This window comes from Dendrobates tinctorius, unplaced genomic scaffold, assembly GCF_039654945.1.
Source record: "Dendrobates tinctorius isolate UK_male_01 unplaced genomic scaffold, ASM3965494v1 ptg000126l, whole genome shotgun sequence".
Taxonomy (NCBI): domain Eukaryota; kingdom Metazoa; phylum Chordata; class Amphibia; order Anura; family Dendrobatidae; genus Dendrobates; species Dendrobates tinctorius.
The window spans coordinates 11,178,070-11,202,800 of record NW_027361794.1 but is presented as its reverse complement, the minus strand read 5'-3'; the positions used below and the strand labels follow the sequence as shown (position 1 = coordinate 11,202,800).

The following is a 24,731-nucleotide window of genomic DNA, read 5'->3' as shown; positions in this document are numbered from 1 at the left end:
CCCGGTTGCGGGCGGAAACAGTTTGGTGCAAAGGCAGTAGGAGATCAAACAAAAATCAGACAATATCAACATTAATGCAGGTAACAACATGTCTAGAAAAGACACCACCCTAATATCATTCAAAAAAAGTATATTAAACAAAAACAGAAGCCAACTAGGCTAACAGGGTGGGTGCTGTGTCCCCCAATGAGCATCTCAGAGAAAAGGATTTTATGGTGAGTTTATCACAAAAATCCATGTTTCTCCTTCGCCTCATTGGGGGACACAGGTACTGTGGGATGTCCTAAAGCAGTCTCTGGGTGGGAAGTTGATTCACCGATCCAAGCTACATGCACCTCCTGTCTAAAGGTGCGCCACCGCTGCTTGGAGAATCCTTCTACCCAGACTCGCATCTGACGAAGCCTGAGTATGGATATTGTAGTGCTTTGCGAATGTGTGCAAGGTGGACCAGGTTGCAGCCTTGCAAACCTGTTCCGCCGATGCCTGGTGCCGAAGCGCTCAAGAGGCGCCCAATGCCCGAGTAGAGTGCACTCTGATCCCTGCTGGAACTGGTGTGCCTCTGATGCGGTAAGACTCCTGAATAGTCAAACGAATCCACCTGGCTATGGTCGATTTTGAGGCAGCGAGTCCCTTCCTGCGCCCCTCAGGAAGCACAACAGCGAGTCCGTCTGACGAAAGGGTGCTGTCCATGACACGTACCTCCCGAGAGCTCTTACCAGGTCCAACGTATGAAGAGCCTTTTCCACACGGTGTACCGGTACTGGACAAAAGGAGGGCAGGACAATATCCTCATTAATGTGGAACGAGGAATCGACCTTCGGCAGAAAAGGAGGGGCTGGTCTGAGAACCACCTTATCTTTGTGGAAGACCAAAAACAGAGATCGGCAGGATAGAGCTGCCAGCTCTGAGATCCGTCTGATTGACGTTATTGCCACAAGAAATGCTACCTTCCAAGAAAGTTAGGCTAAAGAGACCTCCTGTAATGGTTCAAATGGAGCCTCCTGTCGGACACTTAGGACCAGGTTAAGGTCCCAAGTGTTCAGGGGCGCCCTATAAGGAGGTACCAAGTGGGAAACCCCCTGAATGAAGGTCTTCACCTGCAGATTGATAGCAATCCTGCGCTGGAACAGAATGGATAAGGCCAATATTTGTCTCCTGAGGGAACTTGGGGCCAAGCCTGAGTCTAGGCCAGACTGGAGAAAAGCTGGGAATAGAAAATCTCAGTGGAGAACAACCATGGTTCTGACACCATGTGAAGAAAACCTTCCAGGTGTGGTGATAAATACGTGCTGAGGCAGTCTTCCAGGCGCTAACCATTGTAGCGATCACATTGCGGCCGAACCCAGCCTAGGTTAGAATCCAGGATTCAACGGCCAAGCCGTCAAACACAGGGCCCCCGAGTTCGGGTGGTAGATCAGGCCCTGGGACAGTAGGTCTGGGCGCTCTGGCAGGGGCCAAGGAACGTCGGCGAGCAGCTGTACTAGGTCTACGTACCATGCCCGACAAGGCCAATCTGGGGTCAGCAGAATCGCTGGCACCTCTTCTGCCTTGATCTTCTTGATGACCCTCGGAAGTAGTGGCAACGGGGGAAATAGGTATGGGAGGTGAAACTGGTTCCATGGCAGAACCAGCGCATCCACGGCAATTGCCTGCGGATCCTGGGATCGAGCGACAAACGCTGGTACCTTGGCGTTCACTCTGGAGGCCATTAGGTTCACATCCGGCATCCCCCATCGTTGACAAATCTGCTGAAAGATCTCGGGGTGAAGTGACCATTCCCTGGATGCGAGACCCTGCCGGCTAAGGAAGTCTGCCATCCAGTTCTCTACGCCCGGGATGTGGACTGCCGATATCGCCAAGTGGTTTCTCTCGGCCCAATGAAGCACATGCCCTACCTCGCGCATGGCTGCCCTGCTGCGGGTGCCCCCCTGATGATTTATGTAAGCCACAGCCGTGGCGTTGTCCGACTGAATCCGAACAGGCCGGCCTGCTAGAAGGGGATGAAACTGTCGCAGAGTTAGCCGGATTGCCTGTATTTCCAACAGGTTGAATGGGAGGCGTGCCTCCTGCGGCGACCACCGTCCCTGGGAGGCTCGCCGCCCCTGGGAGGCTGGCTTCAGTTGTCACCACCAACCAATGGTCTGGGGAAAGGGCTTGCCCTGGAGAAGTGAGGCACTGGTTTTCCACCACCCGAGTGCCTGTGTGACTCGCGTGGGCAACCGGCACGGGCGATCGAGAATGGGTTTTTGTCCCATACAGATAACAGGGCGTGCTGCAGGGGGCGAAGATGGAACCGGGCAAACGCTGCCACCATCTTTCCTAGGACCCTCATGCAGAAGCGGATGGTATGAGGGACCGGTTGGCGCAGTTTCCGGACACCCTGCCGGAGTGCTAAGGCCTTGTCCTGAGGGAGAATTACCAACCATCGGGAAGTGTCGAAGATCATTCCTAAGAAGGAGATCCTCTGAGCTGGCACAGGGGATGGCTTTTTCAGACTGACCAACCATCCTAAGCGGGAAAGTGTATTTAGTGTGATGCTGACACTCTCCTCGCATGCCCGAAAGGAAGGGCCTTTGACCAAGAGGTCGTCTAAATAAGGAAAGACAACTATGCCCCAGGAGTGCAGGGTGGCTATGACGACTGCCATGACCTTTGTGAATACTCTGGGAGCGGTGGCCAACCTGAAGGGCAGTGCTGCGAACTGAAAGTGTAGGCCGTAGATGGCGAAGCGCAGGAAACTTTGGTGCAGGGGAAAAATGCCAGAGTCTGGAAAAAAAGACCAGACGTGTGCCTCCAATGGACACTAAGCAAAAACTGGGGCGAGGGTGTATACGGCGGAGGAGGAGCTAACCTCTTTTTTTTCACTTAGCATCAGCCTCCAGGTGGCAGAAGCATACACCCACCGTACCTGTGTCCCCCAATGAGGCAAAGGAGAAACTTGCATAAGCAAGAAACTAATACAATAAACAAACAGTTTGTCATACTGTGATTTTTCTGTGTTTCAGTCTTTGGGGATGTGAACACTGTCCTACCGACCTGTTCATTTTTGTGCATGTCTCATGTGCTTTTAATCTATTAGTTTCTTGCTTATGCAAGTTTTGGGAGATTCCCGCCCCTCTCGTGAGACATGCACATAAAGAGCCGTCTTGCACAGCGTGCCCACATCAGGCAGCGCCTTTCTGAATCCTGCTCATATAGGCACTGTGCACATGATCAGGTTTTAAATACATTAGTTAGGATTTTGAGGCAATCACTGTAATCAAAAGATTCCTGTAAGTGTCAATGAGACTTCTGCACCTCTTGACAGGTATTTTGGCCCTCTCCTCAAGAGCAAACTGCTCCAGTTGTCCCATCTCTGAAGGTTGCCTTTTCCAGACAGCATGTTTCAGCTCTTTCCAAAGATGCCTAATAGGATTTAGGTCAGGGCTCATAGAAGGCCATTTTTGGGTGTTTTTACCTGTGTTTTGGGTCATTCTCATGTTGCAAGACCCATGACCTGCGACTGAGACCAAGCTTTCTGAAACTGGGCAGCACATTTGTCTCTAGAATCCCTTGATAGTCTTGAGAATTTATTGAATACTGCACAGATTCTATACACTATGTGCCAGATGCAGCAAAGCAGCCACAGAACACAGCACAGTAACAGAGCCTCCTCCATGTTCCACAGTAGGGACAGTTTTCTTTTCTTTATATGCTTCATTTTTCTATCTGTGAACATAAGAGTTAATATGCCTTGCCAAAAGTTCCATTTTTGTCTCATCTGTCCATAGGTCATTCTCCCAGAAGCTTTGTGGCTTGTCAACATGTAGTCTGGCAAATTCCAGTCTGGCTATTTTATGATTTTTTTTTCAACAATGGTGTCCTCCTTGGTCACCTCCCATGAAGTCCTCTTTGGATCATAAAATGATGCGATCCGACACTGATGTTCATTGAGCTTGAAGTTCACCTTTAATCTGTTTAGATGTTTTTCTGTGCTCTTTTGTGACCATTCGTATTATCCGTCTCTTTGATTTGTCATCAGTTTTCCTCCTGTGGCCACATCCAGGGAGGTTGGCTACAGTCCCGTGGAGCTTAAATTTCTGAATAATATGTGCAACTTTAGTTACAGGAATGCAGGGGTGGCATTTATGCACATGTAATCGAAGTACATGTATCAAAGTACTACTGGCAGTTATAACATGGATGAATGTGACACGCATCTCTATTCTCTTCATACAGGTGTCTCCATTCAATGTCAGCAAGCAGTTAATCCTGAATGCTATTTATGTGTTTTCAACTATGCAAGCTTATATCTGGTATATAGTCTTTTTTTCCAACTTACTCTGCTTGTCCCCTTATGTTGTGAGGTCAAGTGCTTTATGATCCATGTAGTGCTGGACATGTGTTTATTTGACCACAACACTTTATTGGGTCCTGGTGTCTCAATTTAGCGTGATTAATGAGAAGAGAGAGACCAAAAGAAGAAAAAAAAAAAAAACTTAGCCTTAACCTCCTATATATTCAGACCTAGCTAGGGGGAGCATTTATGCAGGGGTGGCATTTATGCACATGTAATCGAAGTACATGTATCAAAGTACTACTGGCAGTTATAACATGGCAGTTAGACAGGGCAGGAGACAGGTCAGACATTTATATACATCTACTCCCTGTACATTAGGAGTACAACAAGTATATACCATATGCATTTGTGTAATTTTTATTCTGGCCGCTGCATTCACACACATCCACCGCCCTGGCATTAACTCTCTACACTCCATCCATATCGGCCCCTCGCTCCTTTCCTCTCCTATGTATAGCACTCACGCTCTTTTCACATTGTTAAATTGCACAGATCCAGTCAATCCCACCATTCAACATCAGAGACGCTCTCACAAATCACTTAACCATCTGCTCACTCTTTCTATCCTCCTCCTAGTGGCAGGAGACATTGCTCCCAACCCTGGTCCCCCATGTTATAGAAAGTCAAACCCCCCGACTGCTACACTTAGAAACCCCTCTAATCTTATTAATATTCCCTGCATGCCATCTGTTTCTCAATTGTGCACTTTGGAATTCTCGCTCAGTGTGTAACAAAACTCTCCTTCATCCATGACTTCTTCCTTTCTAATTCTCTTAACCTCCTGGCTCTTACTGAAACCTGGATCCAGCAGTCAGACTCTACCGCTGCTGCTGCTCTTTCATATGGGGGATTACACTTCTCTCATACCCCAAGATCAGACAATAGAGCAGGTGGAGGCGTTGGTCTGCTCCTATCACCAAAATGTACATTTCAGGTTATCCCTCAACTACCCTCACTTGTCTTCCCTTCTTTTGAGGTCCATGCCGTCAGACTCTACACCCCCTTCTCCATGCGAGTGGCGGTGGTGTATCGTCCTCCCGGCCCCTCCCATCAGTTCCTGGATCATTTTGCCACTTGGCTTCCACATTTTCTCTCCTGTGACATCCCTACCCTCATCATGGGAGATTTCAACATCCCCATTGCTCTTCCCCTCTCACCATCTGCTACTCACCTTTTATCTCTAACCTCCTCATTTGGCCTTTCGCAGCTTACTAATTCTCCAACGCATGAAGACAAACTCCCTCGACTTGGTCTTCTCTCGGCTTTGTGCAGTGGATGATTTTGCAAACTCCCCTCTCCCGCTCTTTGACCACAATCTTCTTTCATTCTCTATCAAGAACTGCCAGGCTGCTCAGGACACCCCCACTGTCCAGACTTATAGAAACATACAGGCCATTAACACCCAGAAACTTATGAAGAACTTGCAGTCTTCATTGGCCCCTATCTCCTCCTTCTCATGTCCTGATTCTGCATTGAAGCATTACAATGAAACACTTCAAAGTGCCCTGGATAAATTTGCACCCCCTATAAATAGAACATCACAACGCAGACGGCGACAACCCTGGCACACGGTGCAAACACGTTTCCTGCAGCGGTGCTCCAGGTGCGCCGAACGTCTGTGGAGAAAATCCAATCTACACGAAGATTTCATCCATTTTAAGTTTATGCTTAGAACATACAACACTGCCCTTCACCTCTCCAAACAAGCCTATTTCAACACCCTCATCACCTCACTGTCCAATAACCCGAAACGTCTCTTGACACTTTTCATTCTCTACTCAATCCAAAAGTACAGGCCCCAACCACGGAGCTCCGAGCTGACGATCTGGCCAATTACTTCAAAGAAAAAATTGACCAGATTCGACAGGAAATTATCTCCCAATCACCTCATACCATGCACTGTCTTCCCTCCCCCACTGCATCTAGCTCACTCTCTGGTTTTGAACCAGTCACAGAAGAAGTAAGCAGGCTCCTTGTGTCTTCTCGCCCAACTACTTGCACCAGTGACCCATTTCCGTCACATCTCCTCCAGTTCCTTTCCCCTGCTGTCACCCCTCACCTAACTAAAATATTTAACCTCTCTCTCTTCTGGTATTTTTCCCTCCTCATTTAAGCATGCCATCATACATCCACTACTTAAAAAACCATCCCTCGACCAAAACTGTGCCGCTAACTATAGACCTGTCTCTAATCTTCCCTTCATCTCTAAACTCCTGGAACGCCTGGTCCACTCCCGTCTTATCCGCTATCTCTCAGAAAACTCTGTTCTCGACCCTCTCCAATCCGGTTTCTGCTCTTTACACTCCACTGAAACTGCCCTCACAAAAGTCTCTAATGATCTGCTAACAGCTAAATCAAATGGTCATTACTCCATGCTAATTCTCTTGGATCTCTCTGCAGCATTCGACACTGTGGATCATCATCTCCTCCTCACTATGCTCCGTTCCATTGGCCTCAAGGACACCGTTCTCTCCTGGTTCTCCTCCTATCTCTCCGACCACTCCTTTACTGTATCTTTTGCTGGTTCCTCCTCCTCCTCTCACCTTCCCCTTACTGTTGGGGTCCCCCAAGGATCGGTTCTAGGCCCCCTCCTCTTCTCCTTGTACACTGGCCCTATTGGTCAAACAATCAGTAGATTTGGTTTCCAGTACCATCTCTATGCTGATGACACCCAATTATACGCTTCTTCTCCTGACATCACGCCAGCCTTTCTAGAAAACACCGGCGATTGTCTAAACGCTGTGTCTAATATCATGTCCTCACTATATCTGAAACTGAACCTGTCAAAGACTGAACTCCTTGTGTTTCCTCCCTCTACTAATGTGCCTATACCCGACATTGCTATTTCTGTGTGTGGTTCCACTATTACTCCCCAGCAACAGGCCCGCTGTCTTGGGGTCATACTTGATTCCGAGCTTTCCTTTGCCCCCCACATTCGATCACTGGCTCGCTCTTGTCATCTGCACCTCAAAAACATTTCTAGAATTCGACCTTTTCTTACTTTTGACTCTGCAAAAACTCTTACTGTTTCTCTTATTCATTCTCGTCTCGACTATTGTAACTCTCTTCTAATCGGTCTCCCTCTTACCAAACTCTCCCCTCTCCAATCTGTCTTGAATGCTGCAGCCAGGATCATATTCCTCACCAATCGTTACACCGATGCCTCTACCTTGTGCCAGTCATTACACTGGCTACCCATCCACTCCAGAATTCAGTATAAACTTATTACCCTCACCCACAAAGCCCTCCATGGCTCAACACCACCCTACATCTCCTCCCTTGTTTCAGTATACCACCCTACCCGCGCCCTCCGTTCTGCTGATGACCCAAGGTTAGCATCCTCAATAGTCAGAACCTCCCACTCCCGTCTCCAAGACTTTACACGTGCCGCGCCAATTCTTTGGAATGCACTTCCCAGGTCAATACGATTAGTCCCCAATCCCCACAATTTTAAGTGTGCCCTGAAAACGCATTTATTCAGACTGGCCTATCGCCTCAACACATTAACCTAATCTATTCCTGTGTGGCACAGCCAAAAGTTTTACCATAACCAGGTTCCCCGCATCATGTTCCCACATGCTTTATGCATCCATTAGCCCTCTGTGTCTGTACTGTTACACACTTAACATTATGGCTGGTTCATACAATCAGGGCAACTGTTACCACCCACCTCTCGTGTCTACCTCTTTCCTCATAGACTGTAAGCTTGCGAGCAGGGCCCTCTTTCCTCTTGGTATTTGTTATAATCTACTGTATGTGATTATTGTTATGCTGTAATGTCTATTGTCTGTACAAATCCCCTCTGAAATGTAAAGTGCTGCGGAATATGTCGGCGCTATAAAAATAAAATTTATTATTATTACAGGAACATCCAGCGGCTTGGAGATGGTCTTATAACTTTTACCTTTAACATGTTTGTCTATAATTTTGTTTCTAATCTCCCGAGACACCTCTTTCCTTCGATTCTTCTGGTCCATGTTGAGTGTGATACACACCATGTCACCAAGCAGCACAGTGAGTATTTGTAGCCCTCTATACAGGCCACTCACTGATTCCAAGATTGTAGACACCTGTGATGCTAGTTAGTGGACACACCTTAATTTAACATGTTTCTTTTGTCAAATTATTTTCAGGGGTACCATCATTTCTGTCCAGGCCTATTTCATGAGTTTTATTCATTTTTTTACATTCTGTGGAAGCATGGTTGAAAAGCAATGTCTGACTTTCATTTGTTCATTTTCATAGATTTTTTTATTTATTACTTTTGTCAGATTCAAGTTATTTCTGTCACCATTGTGGGTTTTTCTGTCATTAAACCCTTCACCACGAAGCCTGTTTTCACCTTAATGACGGGGCCAATTTTTACAATTCTGACCACTGTCAGTTTATGAGGTCATAACGCTGAAACGTTTCAATTGATCCTGGCGATTCTGAGACTGCTTTCTCATGACATATTGTACTTTAGGATAGTGATAAAATTTGCTCGACATGACTTGTGTTTATTTGTGACAAAAAAAACAGAAATTTGGGGAAAATGTTGAAAATTTTGCAATTTTCAAACTTTTTGTTTTTATGCCCTTAAAATAGAGAGTCATATCACACAAATAGTTAATAAATAACATTTCCCACATGTCTACTTTACATCAGCACAATTTTGGAACCACTTTTTCTTGTTAGGAAGTTGTAAGGATAAAAAGTTGACCAGCGATTTCTCATTTTTATAACAAAATTAGCAAAACTATTTTTTTTAGGGATCACCTCACACTTGAAGTCACTTTGAGGGGCCTGTATGACAGAAAAGGCCCACAAATAACACCATTCTAAAACTGCACCCCTCAAGGTGCTCAAAACCACATTCAAGAAGTTTAACACTTCAGGTGCTTCACAGGAATTTTTAGAATGTTTAAAAAAAAAAAATGAACATTTAACGTATTTTCACAAAAAAGTGTACTTCAGATCCAATTTGTTTTATTTTACTGAGAGTAACAGTAGAAATTGGACCCCAAAAGTTGTTGTACAATTTGTCGTGATATATGCGGTATCTGCGTTATGCAGGTAAACCACTGTTTGGGAGCATGGCAGAGCTTGGCAGGGAAGGAGCGCCGTTTGGCTTTTCAATGCAAAATTGGCTGGAATTGAGATCAGACGCCATGTTGCGTTTGGAGAGCACCTGATGTGCCTAAACAGTGGACACCCCTCAATTCTAACTTCAACTCTAACCCCAACACACCCCTAATCCTAACCCTTACCATAACCCTAACACACCCCTAACCCTAATTGCAACCGTAACCCTAATTCCAACCCTAACACTAATCCCAACCCTAACCTTAGCCCCAACCATAACCCTAACAGGAAAATGGAAATAAATTAAAAAAAAAATGTAATTATTTTTCCCTAAGGTGGGTGATAAAGGGGGGGTTTGATTTACTATTTATAGCAGGTTTTTATGTTTGGCTGCTGTCACACGCTAAAAGACGCTTTTTAGTGTAAAAAATTTTTGCATCACATTGAGAGCTTTAATTTTTCCATATTTTGCCCACTGAGTCATGTGAGGTCTTGTTTTTTGCGAGACAAGTTGACGTTTTCAGTGGTACCATGTTTATTTATATCCGTCTTTTTGATCGCGTGTTATTCCACTTTTTGTTTGGCGGTATGATGATAAAGCATTGTTTTTGCCTCGTTTTTTATTTTTTTTACGGTGTTCACTGAAGGGGTAAACTAGTGGAAAAGTTTTATACAGCGGGTTGTTACGGACGCGGTGATACCAAATATGTATACTTTTATTTTTTTTTTTTATTAATTACATAAATGGATTTCTTGGAATAGTATTTAATTTTTTTCTTTATTTGGGGATTTTTTAAAAAAAATGTTTTTACGCAATTTTTTTTAAACTTTATAACATTAACCCCTTCACTCCCGGAGCGGTTTTTGATTTTTCGCTGCCCCTCTTTCCAGAGCCATAACTTTTTTATTTATCCGTCAATATGGCCAAGTGAGGGCTTATTTTTTGCGGGACTAGTTGTACTTTTGAACAACACCATTGGCTTTACCATGTCGTGTACTGCAAAACAGGAATAAAATTCCAAGTGCAGTGAAATTGCAAAAAAGTGCAATCCCACACTTATTTTTTGTTTGGCTTTTTTGCTAGGTTCACTAATTGCTAAATCTTACCTGCCATTATGATTCTCCAGGTCACTACGAGTTCATAGACACCAAACATGTCTAGGTTCTCTTTTATCTAAGTGGTGTAAAAAAATTCCAAAGTTTGCTTTTAAAAAAAAAATTGCGCAATTTGAGACCTGTAGCGTCTCCATTTTTGGGTGAGGGCTTATTTTTTGCGTGCCAGGCTGATGTTTTTAATGATACCACTTTTGTGCAGATACGTTCTTTTGATCGCCCGTTATTGCATTTTAATGCAATGTCGCGGCGACCAAACAAACGTATTTCTGGCGTCTTTAATTTTTTTCTCGCTACGCCGTTTAGCGACTGGGTTAATGTTTTTTTTATTGATAGACCGGGCGATTCTGAAGGCGGTGATAACTTATATGTGGATGTGTGACTTTTTTTTTTAATTGTTTTATTTTGATTGGGGCGAAAGGGGGGTGATTTGAACTTAGGCTTTTATTATTTCTAAACATTTTTTTTTTACTTTTGGCATGCTTCAATAGCCTCCATAGGAGGCTTGAAGCATGCCACACTTGATCGGCTCTGCTACATATTGGTGATGAGCAGATCACCCATATGTAGCAGTTTTACTGCTGTGATTTGAGCGCCGACCACCGGGCGGCAATCAAAGCAATCTGCCTGCAACAACCATAGAGATCTCTGAGACCTCTGGTTGTCAGGGCAACATGTCGCCGACCCCCGATCACGTTACGGGGTCGGCGATGAGCTCATCTCCGGCCTGGCGTCCGGAACTGCTATTTAAATGCCCGCTGTCAGCTTTGACAGCAGGATTTAACTAGTTAATAGGCGCGGGCGGACGGCGATTCCGCTCGCGCCTATTGCGGGCACATGTCAGCTGTTCATAACAGCTAACATGTCTCGGCTTTGAGGTGGGCTCACCGCCGGAGCCCACCTCAAAGCAGGGGATCCTTACCTACGACATACTGTTCCGTCATCAGTAAGGAAGGGGTTAAACTTATCTCAGATCGCTGATCTGACACTTTGCATAGCACTGTGTCAGATCAGTGATCTGACAGGCAGGGAAGGAGGCATGTCAGCATCTGCTCTCAGCAGGCACTCGCAAGCCATCTCCCTGAAGGACCCTGCGGCCATCTTGGAGTAATGACATCACGTTGTTCCGGTGGGAGAGCGCAGGGAGCCCCTCCCTGTGCGAATCCTCTCTATGCTGCTGTCAGTACTCAGTATCTCCCTTTGCTGTTTGCACACGCACTTTATATATATTTTCTATTTATTTCCACATTTTGTTTTTTTAATTGCATATTTTGCTGTGCATATATTTTTCCAGCAATTTCTCAGTATTTTTCCCTGGGTGCCTCCTTGTTCTTTTTAATTGAGTGTAACATTTTTATTCATAACTTTTTCCATTGCTATACCTGATAAATTCAATAAACTATTGTGGTTTTATACTATAATTTATTGGACTCTCTGGTCGGTTCTCTCTGCGGTTTTTCTGTGTTCTTTTCTTGCTCCTTCAATCCCGACTGTCCCTTTGTCACTACTTTTGTCCGTCTTCTTGGTCGCAGGGTTATTTTTCATTTACTTCATAATTTTCAATTTTATATTGTACTGATTTCCCTGCCACCTCGTAGCTTTCCCTTTGTCATTATTTTATATAGGCATGAATACATGTATATCACAGCCATCAGCCACGCACAGCTTAGAGATATATCATGGCACAGGTGGAATGGTTTTCCTGTAGTTTATCACAATCCTCCTTGAAATCAGTTTTAATACAAATGGAAGAGTCAGGATAAAGGGAAACTCTGCTGTTATTGTACAGAAATTCACACTTGGCCTCATTGCACATGTAATGTTGTCGGTCATAAAAGCAAAGTTTTGGCCAGAAAGACTGGACCTGGTCTTGTAGGAACCATATGAGACATTCAGCAGCACAGAAGGGAGAGAAGGTAGATTCATCCAATGAGATATCAGGGTTCTAGGAAGGTGGTAGCATCATTACCCTTCGCTTTCTCTTACAGGCCCAACAAAATAGTTTTCGTCAAGTGATTTTCTAACTTATCAGCACATTCTACATACACTGTCATTTGGCTTTGTAGCTTACAGATCTGGACAAGTAACGGTCAGCGTCTCCTAATCCCAGAGGGTAGGTAGATCCTCCAGGTTGAACTTCTATAGAATCATAGAATCATAGAATCATAGAATCGTAGAGTTGGAAGGGACCTCCTGGGCCATCTGGTCCAACCCCCTGCTCAAAGCAGGATTCGCTAAATCATCCCAGTCAGATGTCTGTCCAGCCTCTGTTTGAAGACTTCCATTGAAGGAGAACTCACCACTTCTCGTGGCAGCCTGTTCCACTCATTGATCACTCTAACTGTCAAAAAGTTTTTTCTAATATCTAATCTGTGTCTCTTCCCATTCAGTTTCATCCCATTGCTTCTAGTCTTTCCTTGTGCAAATGAGAATAAAGTTGATCCTTCTACAATGTGACAGCCCTTTAGATATTTGTAGACAGCTATTAAGTCTCCTCTCAGTCTTCTCTTTTGCAAACTAAACATTCCCAAATCCTGCAACCTTTCCTCATAAGACAGGGTTTGCAGACCGGTCACCATTCTGGTCGCTCTTTTCTGAACTTGCTCCAGTTTGTTGATGTCTTTTTTAAAATGTGGTGCCCAAAACTGGACACAATATTCCAGATGAGGTCTGACCAAAGAGGAGTAGAGGGAAATAATGACTTCACGTGATCTAGACTGTATGCTTCTGTTAATACATCCTAGAATTGCATTTGCCTTTTTTGCTGCTGCATCACACTGTTGACTCATATTCAGTCTGTGATCTATTAGTATACCCAAGTCTTTTTCACATGTGCTGTCACTTAGCCCTATTCCTCCCATTCTATATATGCTTTTTTCATTTTTATTGCCCAGATGTAGTACTTTGCATTTCTCCCTGTTAAAAACCATTCTGTTAGTTGCTGCCCACTTCTCCAGTTTATTTAAATCTTTTTGAATCCTCTCTCTCTCTTCTCTAGTATTAGCTATCCCTCCTAGCTTTGTGTCATCAGCAAATTTAATCAGTTTACCCTCAATTCCTTCATCTAAATCGTTGATAAAGATGTTGAACAATACAGGGCCCAGGACAGAGCCCTGTGGTACCCCACTTGAGACATTCTTCCAACTGGATGTGCAGCCATTTACGACCACTCTTTGGGTCCGATCACTAAGCCAGTTATGAATCCACCTAACAGTTGCCTTGTCCATTCCATACTTAGTCATTTTTTCAATAAGGATTGTATGAGAGACTTTGTCAAATGCTTTGCTGAAGTCAAGATATACTATATCTACAGCATTTCCTTGATCCACCCAATCAGTGATACCGTCATAGAAGGAAATTAAGTTAGTCTGACATGACTTATTAGTTAGAAACCCATGCTGACTCTGTTTAATCACTTCATTCTTATCCAGGTATTGACATACATGTTGTTTAATAATTTGTTCAAAGATCTTTCCTGGTATAGAAGTCAGACTCACTGGCCTATAGTTGCCTGGGTCCACCTTCTTCCCCTTTTTGAAGATAGGAACAACATTTGCTCTTCTCCAGTCTTCTGGCACTTCTCCTGTTCTCCAAGAATTTTCAAAGATTATGGAGAGGGGTTCAAAAATTTCTTCTGCTATCTCCTTCAGTACTCTGGGGTGTAATTCATCTGGACCTGGAGACTTGAATTCATTTAGGTTAGCTAAGTGTTTCCTCACTATCTTTCTGTTTATAGATATCCTGGATTCTTCTATTCCCTTAATAGGACAGTGAATAACAGTTGATGTTGCATTTCCTTTCTGAGAGAAAACAGATGCAAAATAGGAATTTAAAAGTTCAGCCTTCTCAACATCCTGTCTTACCATTTCATCATTTTCATCCTGTAAAAATCCTATAGCATCTTTGACTTTTCTTTTACTTTTGACATATCCCCAAAATCCTTTATTATTGCTTTTGACATCTCTTGCAAGCCTCAGTTCATTTTCAGCTTTAGATAATCTGATTTGTGCCCTGCAGGTTCTGCAGACAGCATTATATTCTTCTTTAGATATGTCTCCCTCTTTCCATTTTATAAACATTTTTTTCTTCCTTTTTAGCATGTGCTTAAGTTCTGTGTTCATCCATCCTGGTTTCCTTAAATGCTTCCTATTCTTCCCTCTTTTCGGAATTGTTAACAACTGTGCTTTGAGAATTTCATTTTTCAAGATTTCCCATCCTTCCTGGACATTTTTGTCTTTAAGGATATCCAGCCATTGGATCCCTCCAATTCTCTTTCTGAATCCCTTAAAATTTGCCTTTCTGAAAAGGGCTTTTAATGCCCAAGGTCATTAGAACAGTTTTGGGAGGAGAAGAATGTTGTGGTCTTGAGGTCAAATGGTGATCACACGATTGTGATATGGCCAGACTACACCACCGATAAGGCAGCCGGTGACAGAGAAGAATCTGTGACTTCTCTGCATTTAGTGGTTACTACTCACCTGGGTAGCCATATGTAGGAATCTCCTCCTTACACCGCTCATCACCCCTCACATATGTCTCTGTAGTATTAATATGGGTCAGATCTTCACCCTGAAACAAATATTGTAAAAGTCACAGACAGATGGAGAAGTCACATCTATGATCAGCTCTAATCCTGCCATCTCCACCGTTCTCATTACACAAGTATAAAGCATATAATACTGGTGGATAAAACAAGACTGAGCACAAGACCTTCACAGCCGTCTACACATCACAGATCTCATGACACCTTCTCTCCATCTACCTGATGATCCTGAGGAACATTGGGATCTTCTTGTTTACAGTCCTGTGGAAGAAGAGGACGGAGACTCTCTGGTGTTGTCATCTTACTGTATTGATCTGGAGGAAACACATACAGGGACTGAATTCATTCTTTACATACAGATAATTATAGGCCGTGTGTATTTAGTCCTGTCTATCACCTGGTGATGAGAGGGGCTGGGGAACCTCCACCATGACGTCCTTGTACAGATCTTTGTATCCTTCTAAATACTCCCACTCCTCCATGGAGAAATAGACGGCGACATCCTGACACCTTACAGGAACCTGACACATACAATGATACCGTCATCCCCCGATTCCTTCATAGCGTTACTATATAATGTCCCAGCATTCCCAGGGGTGTCACCTCTCCAGTCAGCAGCTCAATCATTTTGTAGATGAGGTCTAGGATCTTCTGGTCATTGATGTCCTCATGTATCAGGGGGTGTGGTGGAGGTCCCGTGATTGGGCTCAGGGGTCCTCCCCATTCCTCAGACACAGGGTCCTGACAGCGCTCACTAGAGGTCTTCTTCACTACTGTGTAATCCTGGTTATGGAGAGACACATTAATAAATCTCACTACAGACATTTCCAGAGTCCTCACCTCTCCAGTTCTGTCCATCTGTTATTCCCATAGATAAGAATGATGTAATGTGACGTCATCAGGATCTCTCACCTTTCCAGTAAGCCGGAAGAGGATCTCTAGGGTGAGGTGTAATATCCTCTCTGCCATCTTGTCTCTGTCCATATCCATCCTTGATGGGTAAATCAGGAAAATTCTCTTTTGTAGAAGATCTTCACTGAGAGGATCCGATATTGTAGAGACCTGAATGAGAAGAAGATGAGCCGATGTAACATCATAAAAATCCTGTGTAATAATACAATTACTGGAGATAATAAGGGAAACATATGAGGAGATTTATTATTTTACAGTATTTAGTTTCCATCTTTACATCTACTAATAAAACCTATATATTTAGGCCACAGACAACAAGCAGTTTCTCCCTCGGAGTCGGCAGCTGAATACATTCCTCATAGACTCATCTTCCATAACGCTAATTCTCGTCTCATTACCGACACTGGAATCGGCATTAGCAATACTGCAGGAGATATTCATTACACGTGACAGGAGAAATAACTACTTCATGATGAGGACGACATCTTCATCTTCTACTACGGCTCTAGAAACATATTTGGCCAGAGTCCGTCACTGACTCCATCCCCACCGGCCGTCTATATGAAGGTTTCCCGTCTTCCCCGCACTGTAATCTTCTATCACGTTAGATCTCAGGTCTGAGTCACACACAGAAGTTTGAGGCTTTTAGAAAAGCTTATTTGTTTCCACAAACATCACGGATATAAATTATCTGATCCCAAAGTCTCCATGTACAGTGATTTATGGGGATTATTTCTGGCCTTAGGCTTTCCTATATTGCAGTAAAAACACCAGAAAAAAAACAGAAATATTAAAATGTTTCTAAAGAAAATTGGCTCCAACAATTCTTGTAAAAAGAAAAAAAACATGGAAAAAGCAGAAGACACATCATAATTTTTCACACAATAAACAATTGTTTTATAAAAAATTAACCCTTTTGATAAACCCATAGATGTACACCGCAGGGACGGCACAGGTGCGGCTACAACAAAAACCCTGGTAGTTTAACCACTTGCTGCTGTGAAAAGCAAACATGGCATCTCAGAAGGTGTGACAGAGTTCGGCTGAAAGTCCTCCGCCCCTAAATACTCGATACTTACATGCCTAATAATGATGTCTGGGCCTGCAATGTATGAAGGTCTATTAGGCCGGGCCAGAGGCAGCATCCAAAAAGTTACCTTTTATCGCCCCCATACACATTAGACTAAGGTTACATGAAAGCACTGATTTTTGGGGGTTTGGGCGACCATATAATGTATTTGGGGGCCTCCCGACAGATGATGTCAGGGCAGAGAAGGATCTGGCATCCTGAATTGCAGAGGATAATCCGTTTGCTCCTCGTGTAGATAATCCTCCTCTAGAGGGGTCTGGAGGTGACTCTCATACAGACCACAGGAAAGCTGGAATATTTGTGTGTATGGGGGAGTCGGGAGAGATAGCCGTCTGCCAAATGACCATTCAGCCAACACTTATCTCATGTGTATGGGGCCGTTAGTATTACACTGACAGGCAGTGATGATACACGGCACTACAGTAGTACAGTGCATCACCGGAGCCATCAGAGGCTTGTAATTTTGTATGATCGCACTGATCAGAAGGGTTTAAAAAAGGTTTAAAACATTTTTTTAAAGCGAAAAAAAAAAAATCACAGTTTCAACAACCAAAAATTTCCATCACTACAGGGAAAAAAAGAGACACTGCACAATGTTAGGGATGTCACATCCACAACTACTTTATTATACTCTATTATCCTACACACAGTGGAGTAGATAGAAATCACAGATCCCACAGCAATAGCTGGAATTGGGCCTACATCATGAGGAAAAAATACATATATATTTGTAATGTCACCTATGTACCCCCATAAATTAGTAATGTCAACTACAGGTGCTTCTTACAAAATTGGATCAAAAAGTTAATTTCAGTTCTTCAATACAAAAAGTGAAACTCATGTATTATATAAAGTCATTACAAACAGAGTGATCTATTTTACATGTTTATTTCTGTTAATGTTGATGATTATGGCTTACAGCCAATGAAAACCCAAAAGTCATTATCTCAGTAAATTAGAATAGTTAAAAAAAAACTCCTGCAAAGGCTTCCTAAATGTTTAAAAATGTCCCTTAGTCTGTTTCAGTAGGCTCCACAATCATGGGGAAGACTGCTGACTTGACAGATGTCCAGAAAGCAGTCATTAAATTTCAAAAAACTGCCCGTCACATCCAAGCATAAACTAAGTTTGAACAGGTGACTAACCTAAAGTCACCAACTCATATACACTCAAACAAAAAAGGAAGCACTCTGTAGTGTCATTGCATGCAAACATGAAATATGAAAAATGAATTGCATTACTGCATTAAAAATATGAAAAATTGAGAAAGCTTAGCGCATAAAATGGCCAATTTATGTGTACCTGGAAGCCACGTTAAGGCGTTTCTCGTTGACACACTCCACAAGGAGGATAAGCCACAAAAGGTCATTGCTAAAGAAGCTGGCTGTGCTGGATCCAAGCATATTAATGGAAAGTTGAGTTGAAGGAAAAAGTGTAGTAGAAAAAGGTGCACAAGCAACTGGGATAACCGCAGCCTTGAAAGGATTGTTAAGAAAAGGCCATTCAAAAATTTTGGGGAGATTCACAAGGAGTGGACTGCTGCTGGAGTCATTGCTTCAAGAGCCACCACACACAGATGTATCCAGGACATTGGCTACAAGTGTCACATTCCTTGTGTCAAGCCACTCAAGACCAATAGACAACGCCAGAAGTATCTTACCTGGGCCAAGGAGAAAAAGAACTGGACTGTTGCTCAGTGATCCAAGGTTTTGTTTTCAGTAAATTTTGCATTTCTTTTGGAAATCAAGGTCTTAGAGACTAGAGGAAGAGTGGAGAGGCCACAATCCAAACTGCTTGAGGTCTAGTGTGAAGTTTCCACAATCAGTCATGGTTTGGGGAGCCATGTCATCTGCTGGTGTAGATCCACTGTGTTTTATCAAGACCAAAGTCAGCGCAGCCGTCTACCAGGAAATTTCAGAGCACTTCAAGCTTCCAGCTGCACACAAGCTTTTGGAGATGGAAATGTCATTCTCCAGCAGGACTTGGCACCTGTCCACACTGCCAAAAGTACCAATACCTGGTTTACACACAACAGTATCACTGTGCTTGATTGGTCAGCAAACTCGCCTGACCTTAACCCCATAAGGAGAATCTATGGGGTATTGTCACGAGGAAGATGAGACACCAATCCAACAATGCAGACGAGCTGAAGGCTGCTATCAAAAGCAACCTGGGCTTCCATAACCCCTCAGCAGTGGCCATGCCAGGCCGCATTGATGCAGTAATTGATGCCAAAGGAGCCCCGACCAAGTATTGAGTGCATTTACTGAACATACATGTCAGTAGGCCAACATTTCGGATTTTAAAATTATTCTTCGAGCTGGTGTTATAAAGTATTCTAATTTACTGAGGTAATGACTTTTTGGGTTTTCATTTTCATCAACATTAACAGAAATAAACACTTGAAATAGATCACTCTGTTTGTAATGACTATCATATACAAGTTTCATTCTTTGTATTGAAGAACTGAAATAAATTAACTTTGTGATGATATTCTACTTTTGTGAGAAGCACCTATAGGTGACACTACTAATATATGGTCTCAAAAAGCAGCACTCTGTAACGCTAAAACATGAAATATGAGAATTGAATTGCATTACTGCACTAGATACATGAAAAATTGAGAATGCTTATTGCATAAATTGGCCAATTCATGTGTACCCAGCAGCCAAGATAAGGCAATTCTCATTGCCAGGACCTAATGCCAATCCTCTCAGATTGAAGTCTAAATCTCAAATTTCATATTTCATGTTTTAGCGTTACAGATTAGAGTGCTGCTTTTTGTTTGAATGTATATGAGTTGGCGACTCCAGGTATGCACCTGTTCAGACCTACCGTATCTACTCGTGGTTATAAGCCAACCCGAGTATAAGCCGAGGCGCATAATTTTGCCACAAAAAACTGGGAAAACTTTGACTCGAATATAAGCCGAGGGTAGGAAATGCAGCAGCTACTGGCAAACTTCAAAAATAAAAATAGATACTAATAAAAGGAAACTGGTGGCCCCATAGGATGCTCCATATTAATAAATCCCACACATAATGCTGCACAAAGGTTAATGGTGGCCCATAACATGCTCCATATTAATATATATGCCCCATATAATAATGCTGCACAAAGGTTAATGGTGTCCCATAAGATGCTCCATATTAATATATGCCCCATATATTGCTGCTGCTGCTGCGATTTAAAAAAAAAATGACATACTCACCTCTCATCGTTGCACGCTGCTCCTCAGCATCGCCGTCTCTCTGCAGTGACTGTTCAGGCTCCGGGCGCACACTAAGCACGTCATCGCCAGAGGATCCAGAAGACTGAGAGCAGCGGTGGAACGGAGACAGGTGAATATGGCATGGCTCACCCTCCCCCCATGGCATCTGCATATCCGGCTCTGCTACATCTCAGTCCTCGTGGCTAAATCTCCCTTCCTGTCTTCTTCCTGTGCTGGTCACATGGTACCGCTCATTAAAGTCATTAATATGCGGCTCCACCCCTATGGGAGTACAGACACATCCATATTCATGGCTTTAATGAGCGCTACCATGTGACCAGCACAGGAAGAAGACAGAAAGGGAGATTCAGACGCTGGGACTGCGATGTACCAGAGCCGCATATGCAGACGCCAGGAGGGTGAGTATCATGTCTCCTGATCCCTCCTCCCTCTGCCGGCTTTCAGGTATATGACTTGTGTATAAGCCGAAAGGGGTTTTTTCAGCCTAAAAAAGGAGCTGAAAAACTCGGCTTATACACGAGTATATACGGTAACTTATATTTGGATGTGACGGTCAGTCTTTTGTTATTTATATGCATTAGCCTTCTGACTGAGCACTTCGCCCCTTAGCATCAAGCATTTTTAATTGCAGCAGGATCCTACCACTCCATAGAGATATAGACTTCAGTCTAAGAGAGGATTCACATTAGGCTCCCATAGAGATTTAGACGTCAGTCTAAGAGAGGATTGACATTAGGTACTGACAACGAGAATCGCCTTATCGTGACTGCCAGGTACACATGAATTGGCCAATTTATGCGATAAGCGTACTCAATTTTTTATCTCTCTAGCGCAGTAAAGCAAATCAATGTTCATATTTCTTGTTTTAGCCTGAGTGCTGCTATTTCTTTGAATGTATATACGAGTTGGCGACTCTAGGAAAGCACCTGTTCAGAGCTAATTTATGTTTGGATGTGATGGTCAGGGCTGCCACTAGAAATTTTGGGGCCTCATACTAAGCACAATTTTCGGGCCCCCTTGAGACTCCACCCAGGCTGCACCAAAGTTCCGCCTTCACACCTTGAACCTTCCACAGTCTCACTTATGCACCACGTTCTCGCCAATCTGATATTAACAGTTCCCAGCAGACACCAGATCACATACATATCCAGCAGCTTTTGTTTTGTCCAAAAGAATTTTTAAGCCACCACCACGACAAGGTAGACTCTTTTGGCTGGGACCTACTCTACTCTAACCTATTAAACATTTCTTAAAATATCCAATACTCTTTTCAGGTATATTTTTCTTTTTCTTTAAGGGAATGAGTCACATATATTTTTTTAGGATAACCATTAATACCACATACAAGGGACAAAAACTGTCACACCATGATCAGACCATATATTACCACCACATAGTGACCGAATAATACCACATACAAGGAACAAATACCTCCATACCGTGACCAAATCACATATTACCATCATATATTGACCAAATAATACCACATACAGGGAGAAATACTGCCACATCATAATCAGATCACATACTACCACCACATACTACAACACTGATCATTAACCCCTTTATCCCCAAGGGTGGTTTGCACGTTAATGATCGGGCCAATTTTTACAATTCTGACCACTGTCCCTTTATGAGGTAATAACTCTGGAAAGCTTCCATGGAACCGATGATACTGACACTTTTCTCGTGACATATTGTACTTCATGTTAGTGGTAAAATTTCACTAAAATAACTTGCGTTTATTTGTGAAAAAAACGGAAATTTGGTGAAAATTTTGAATATTTCGCAATTTTCCAACTTTGAATTTTTATACCCTTAAATCACAGAGATATGGCACACAAAAAAGCCGGATTACTTACCGGTAATGCTCTTTTAATGAGTCCACGACAGCACCCACTGGAGGTATCGGATCCGCCCATTTGGAACAGGAAACCCTACAGGAAAGATAAAAGGGGCGGTCCGCCTTTCCTCCTCAGTTTTACGTTTCAGAGTACCAGAAGGACCGCCAAGGATTAGGCAATGTTCTCTTATTTTAACATCTTTCTTATCCATTATTTGGTTGATATACTTTAACTATTGATATCTTTAGGGGGGGAAGTGAGCGGGTGCTGTCGTGGACTCATTAAAAGAGCATTACCGGTAAGTAATCCGGCTTTTTACTCTTCGCCACGACAGCACCCACTGGAGAGATTCCAGAGACCATCACCTGGGTGGGACCACCGTGCCAAGGATAGTCCTGCCAAAGCTTAAGTCAGAGGTTGATGAAAGATCAAGTCTATAGTGGTTATAGAAGGTAGAAGGGGATGACCAAACTGCCGCCTTACATATAGTTTCAATCGGAACATCTCCCTTTTCCGCCGAAGAGGTTGCCATTGCCCTGGTGGAATGCGCCCTGATGTTCCCTGGAGGATCTTCGTTTTTTGCGGAGTAGGCTAAACGAATGGCCTCTCTGATCCACCGGGAAATGGTGCTCTTCGTGACTCCATACCCCTTCTTACAGCCCTGAAATGAAACAAATAGGGCCCTACTCTGCCTCCAACTGTTGGACCTCTCAATACATTTTAGGACAGTTCTTTTGACGTCCAGAGTATGGAACTTCTGCTCTTCCGGAGTAGAGGGATTTTTATAGAAGGTTGGGAGGAGTATCTCCTGAGATCTATGGTATTTTGTTGCCACTTTTGGCAGGTAGGCAGGGTCTGGTTTTAATACCAATCTGTCTTGGTATTCTTGGAAAAAAGGTGGATCTATTGACAAGGCCTGGATATCACCCACTCTTCTAGCTGAGGTCAGTGCTACTAAGAGGGCCATTTTAAGTGCTAAGTATTTGAAGGGTATTGTGTCGATCGGCTCAAAGGGGTCTACCGTTAGGGCGTCTAAGACCAGATTTAGATCCCATGTAGGGACGGAGGGTATGTGGATTGGAGCTATTCGTTCACATGCTGTAATAAATCGAGTTATCCACTTGTTGCCTGCTATATTATGGCCATATAGTGCTCCTAATGCCGATATTTGTACTCTTAGCGTATTTACTGCTAAGCCTAAGTCTTTCCCCTTCTGCAGAAATTCCAAGATTGGGATTATCGGAACTTCTGCTGTATGAGGTACTGTATGGAATTGAAGAAATTTTTTTCCCATATTCTAGTGTAAATTTGGGTTGTGGACAGTTTTCTACTTTGTAGTAGTGTAGTAATTAAAGACTCAGAGAATCCTCATGTCCTCAATAACTGCCTCTCAAATTCCACGCCGTCAAGTGCAAGCTGAGCACTTGAGGGTGGAAAAAGGGGCCTTGGGAGAGTAGATTGGGAGTCGAAGGAAGGACCCAAGGATCTGTTATTGACATAATCTGCAGCCACGAAAACCACGGTCTTTTTGGCCAGAACGGTGCTATTAAGATTATTCTTGCTTTGTCGTCTCTGATCTTCCGAATTACTTGAGGTAGGAGGATCAATGGAGGGAACGCATACGCCAGGTTGAAATTCCATGGAACTAGAAAGGCGTCTAGTATGTCTGGGTGATCTGACGGAGATAGGGAGGCAAATGTTTTTATCTGCCTGTTCTCCTTTGTGGCGAAAAGGTCCACCTCGGGTTGTCCCCATAAGGCTACTATGTCCCTGAAGACCTTCTGATTGAGGCACCACTCTCCTTGTCGTAGAGTGTGTCGGCTTAGGAAGTCTGCCTTTTGATTGCTCTCGCCTCTGATATGAAGGGCCGAGAGGGACAAAAAATAGTTTTCTGCTAAGTTTAAAATTCTTGCCGCTGAAGACATCAGAGTCTCTGATAGAGTTCCTCCTTGTCTGTTTATATAGGCCACTGTGGTGGTGTTGTCCGATAGGATCCTGACATGCTTCTGTTGGAGCTGCGGAAGGAAGTTGTATAGAGCATAGAACACTGCAGTCAGTTCTTTTAAATTAGATGAGTACTCGCATTCCTCTCTACTCCACCTTCCCTGATGAAACCCATTCTCCATGTGGGCTCCCCAGCCCTGGGGACTGGCATCGGTGGTTACGATACAGGATGGAACTATAACCCATGGAACTCCTGAACATAAATGGTCATCATCTAACCACCACTCTAGGGAAGTCAAGACTTCTTGTGACAGGGTTATTTTGCTCTGTAAATGACCACTATGTCGCTTACCCTCTTGGAGGATCTGGTGTTGTAGCGTACGGACATGGTACTGGGCCCACCGGACTGCCGGGGTGCAAGAATTTAGTGATCCTAATAGTGACATTGCTCCTCTCAAGGATACACGTGGTTTATCTATAGCTGCTCGTATTTTTTGTTTTGTGAGGGTGATTTTTACCTGAGGTAGTAGACATCTCTGGGTCAAGGAATCTAGTTGAAATCCTAGAAATGTCTCGAGAGATTGCGGATCGAGTCTGGACTTTTGGATATTGATGATCCAGCCAAGGCTCTGAAAAGAGGAGATTGCGTC

At 43.5% G+C, this 24,731-nt stretch overlaps 1 protein-coding gene across 1 annotated transcript in view; it reads right to left on the bottom strand.

Moving 5' to 3' along the window:
- The window catches only part of LOC141047309 (uncharacterized), a 36,635-nt gene that overhangs the window by 5,238 nt on the left and 6,666 nt on the right, over positions 1-24,731 (bottom strand). The window contains exons 3-7 of the mRNA XM_073542368.1: positions 15,972-16,121; positions 15,663-15,842; positions 15,457-15,580; positions 15,279-15,373; positions 14,995-15,085 (exon numbers count right to left, since the gene is read on the bottom strand). Of these exons, the coding sequence (XP_073398469.1) occupies positions 14,995-15,085; positions 15,279-15,373; positions 15,457-15,580; positions 15,663-15,842; positions 15,972-16,049 (568 nt within the window). The 5' untranslated portion in view covers positions 16,050-16,121. The remainder of the gene's footprint in view (positions 1-14,994; positions 15,086-15,278; positions 15,374-15,456; positions 15,581-15,662; positions 15,843-15,971; positions 16,122-24,731) is intronic.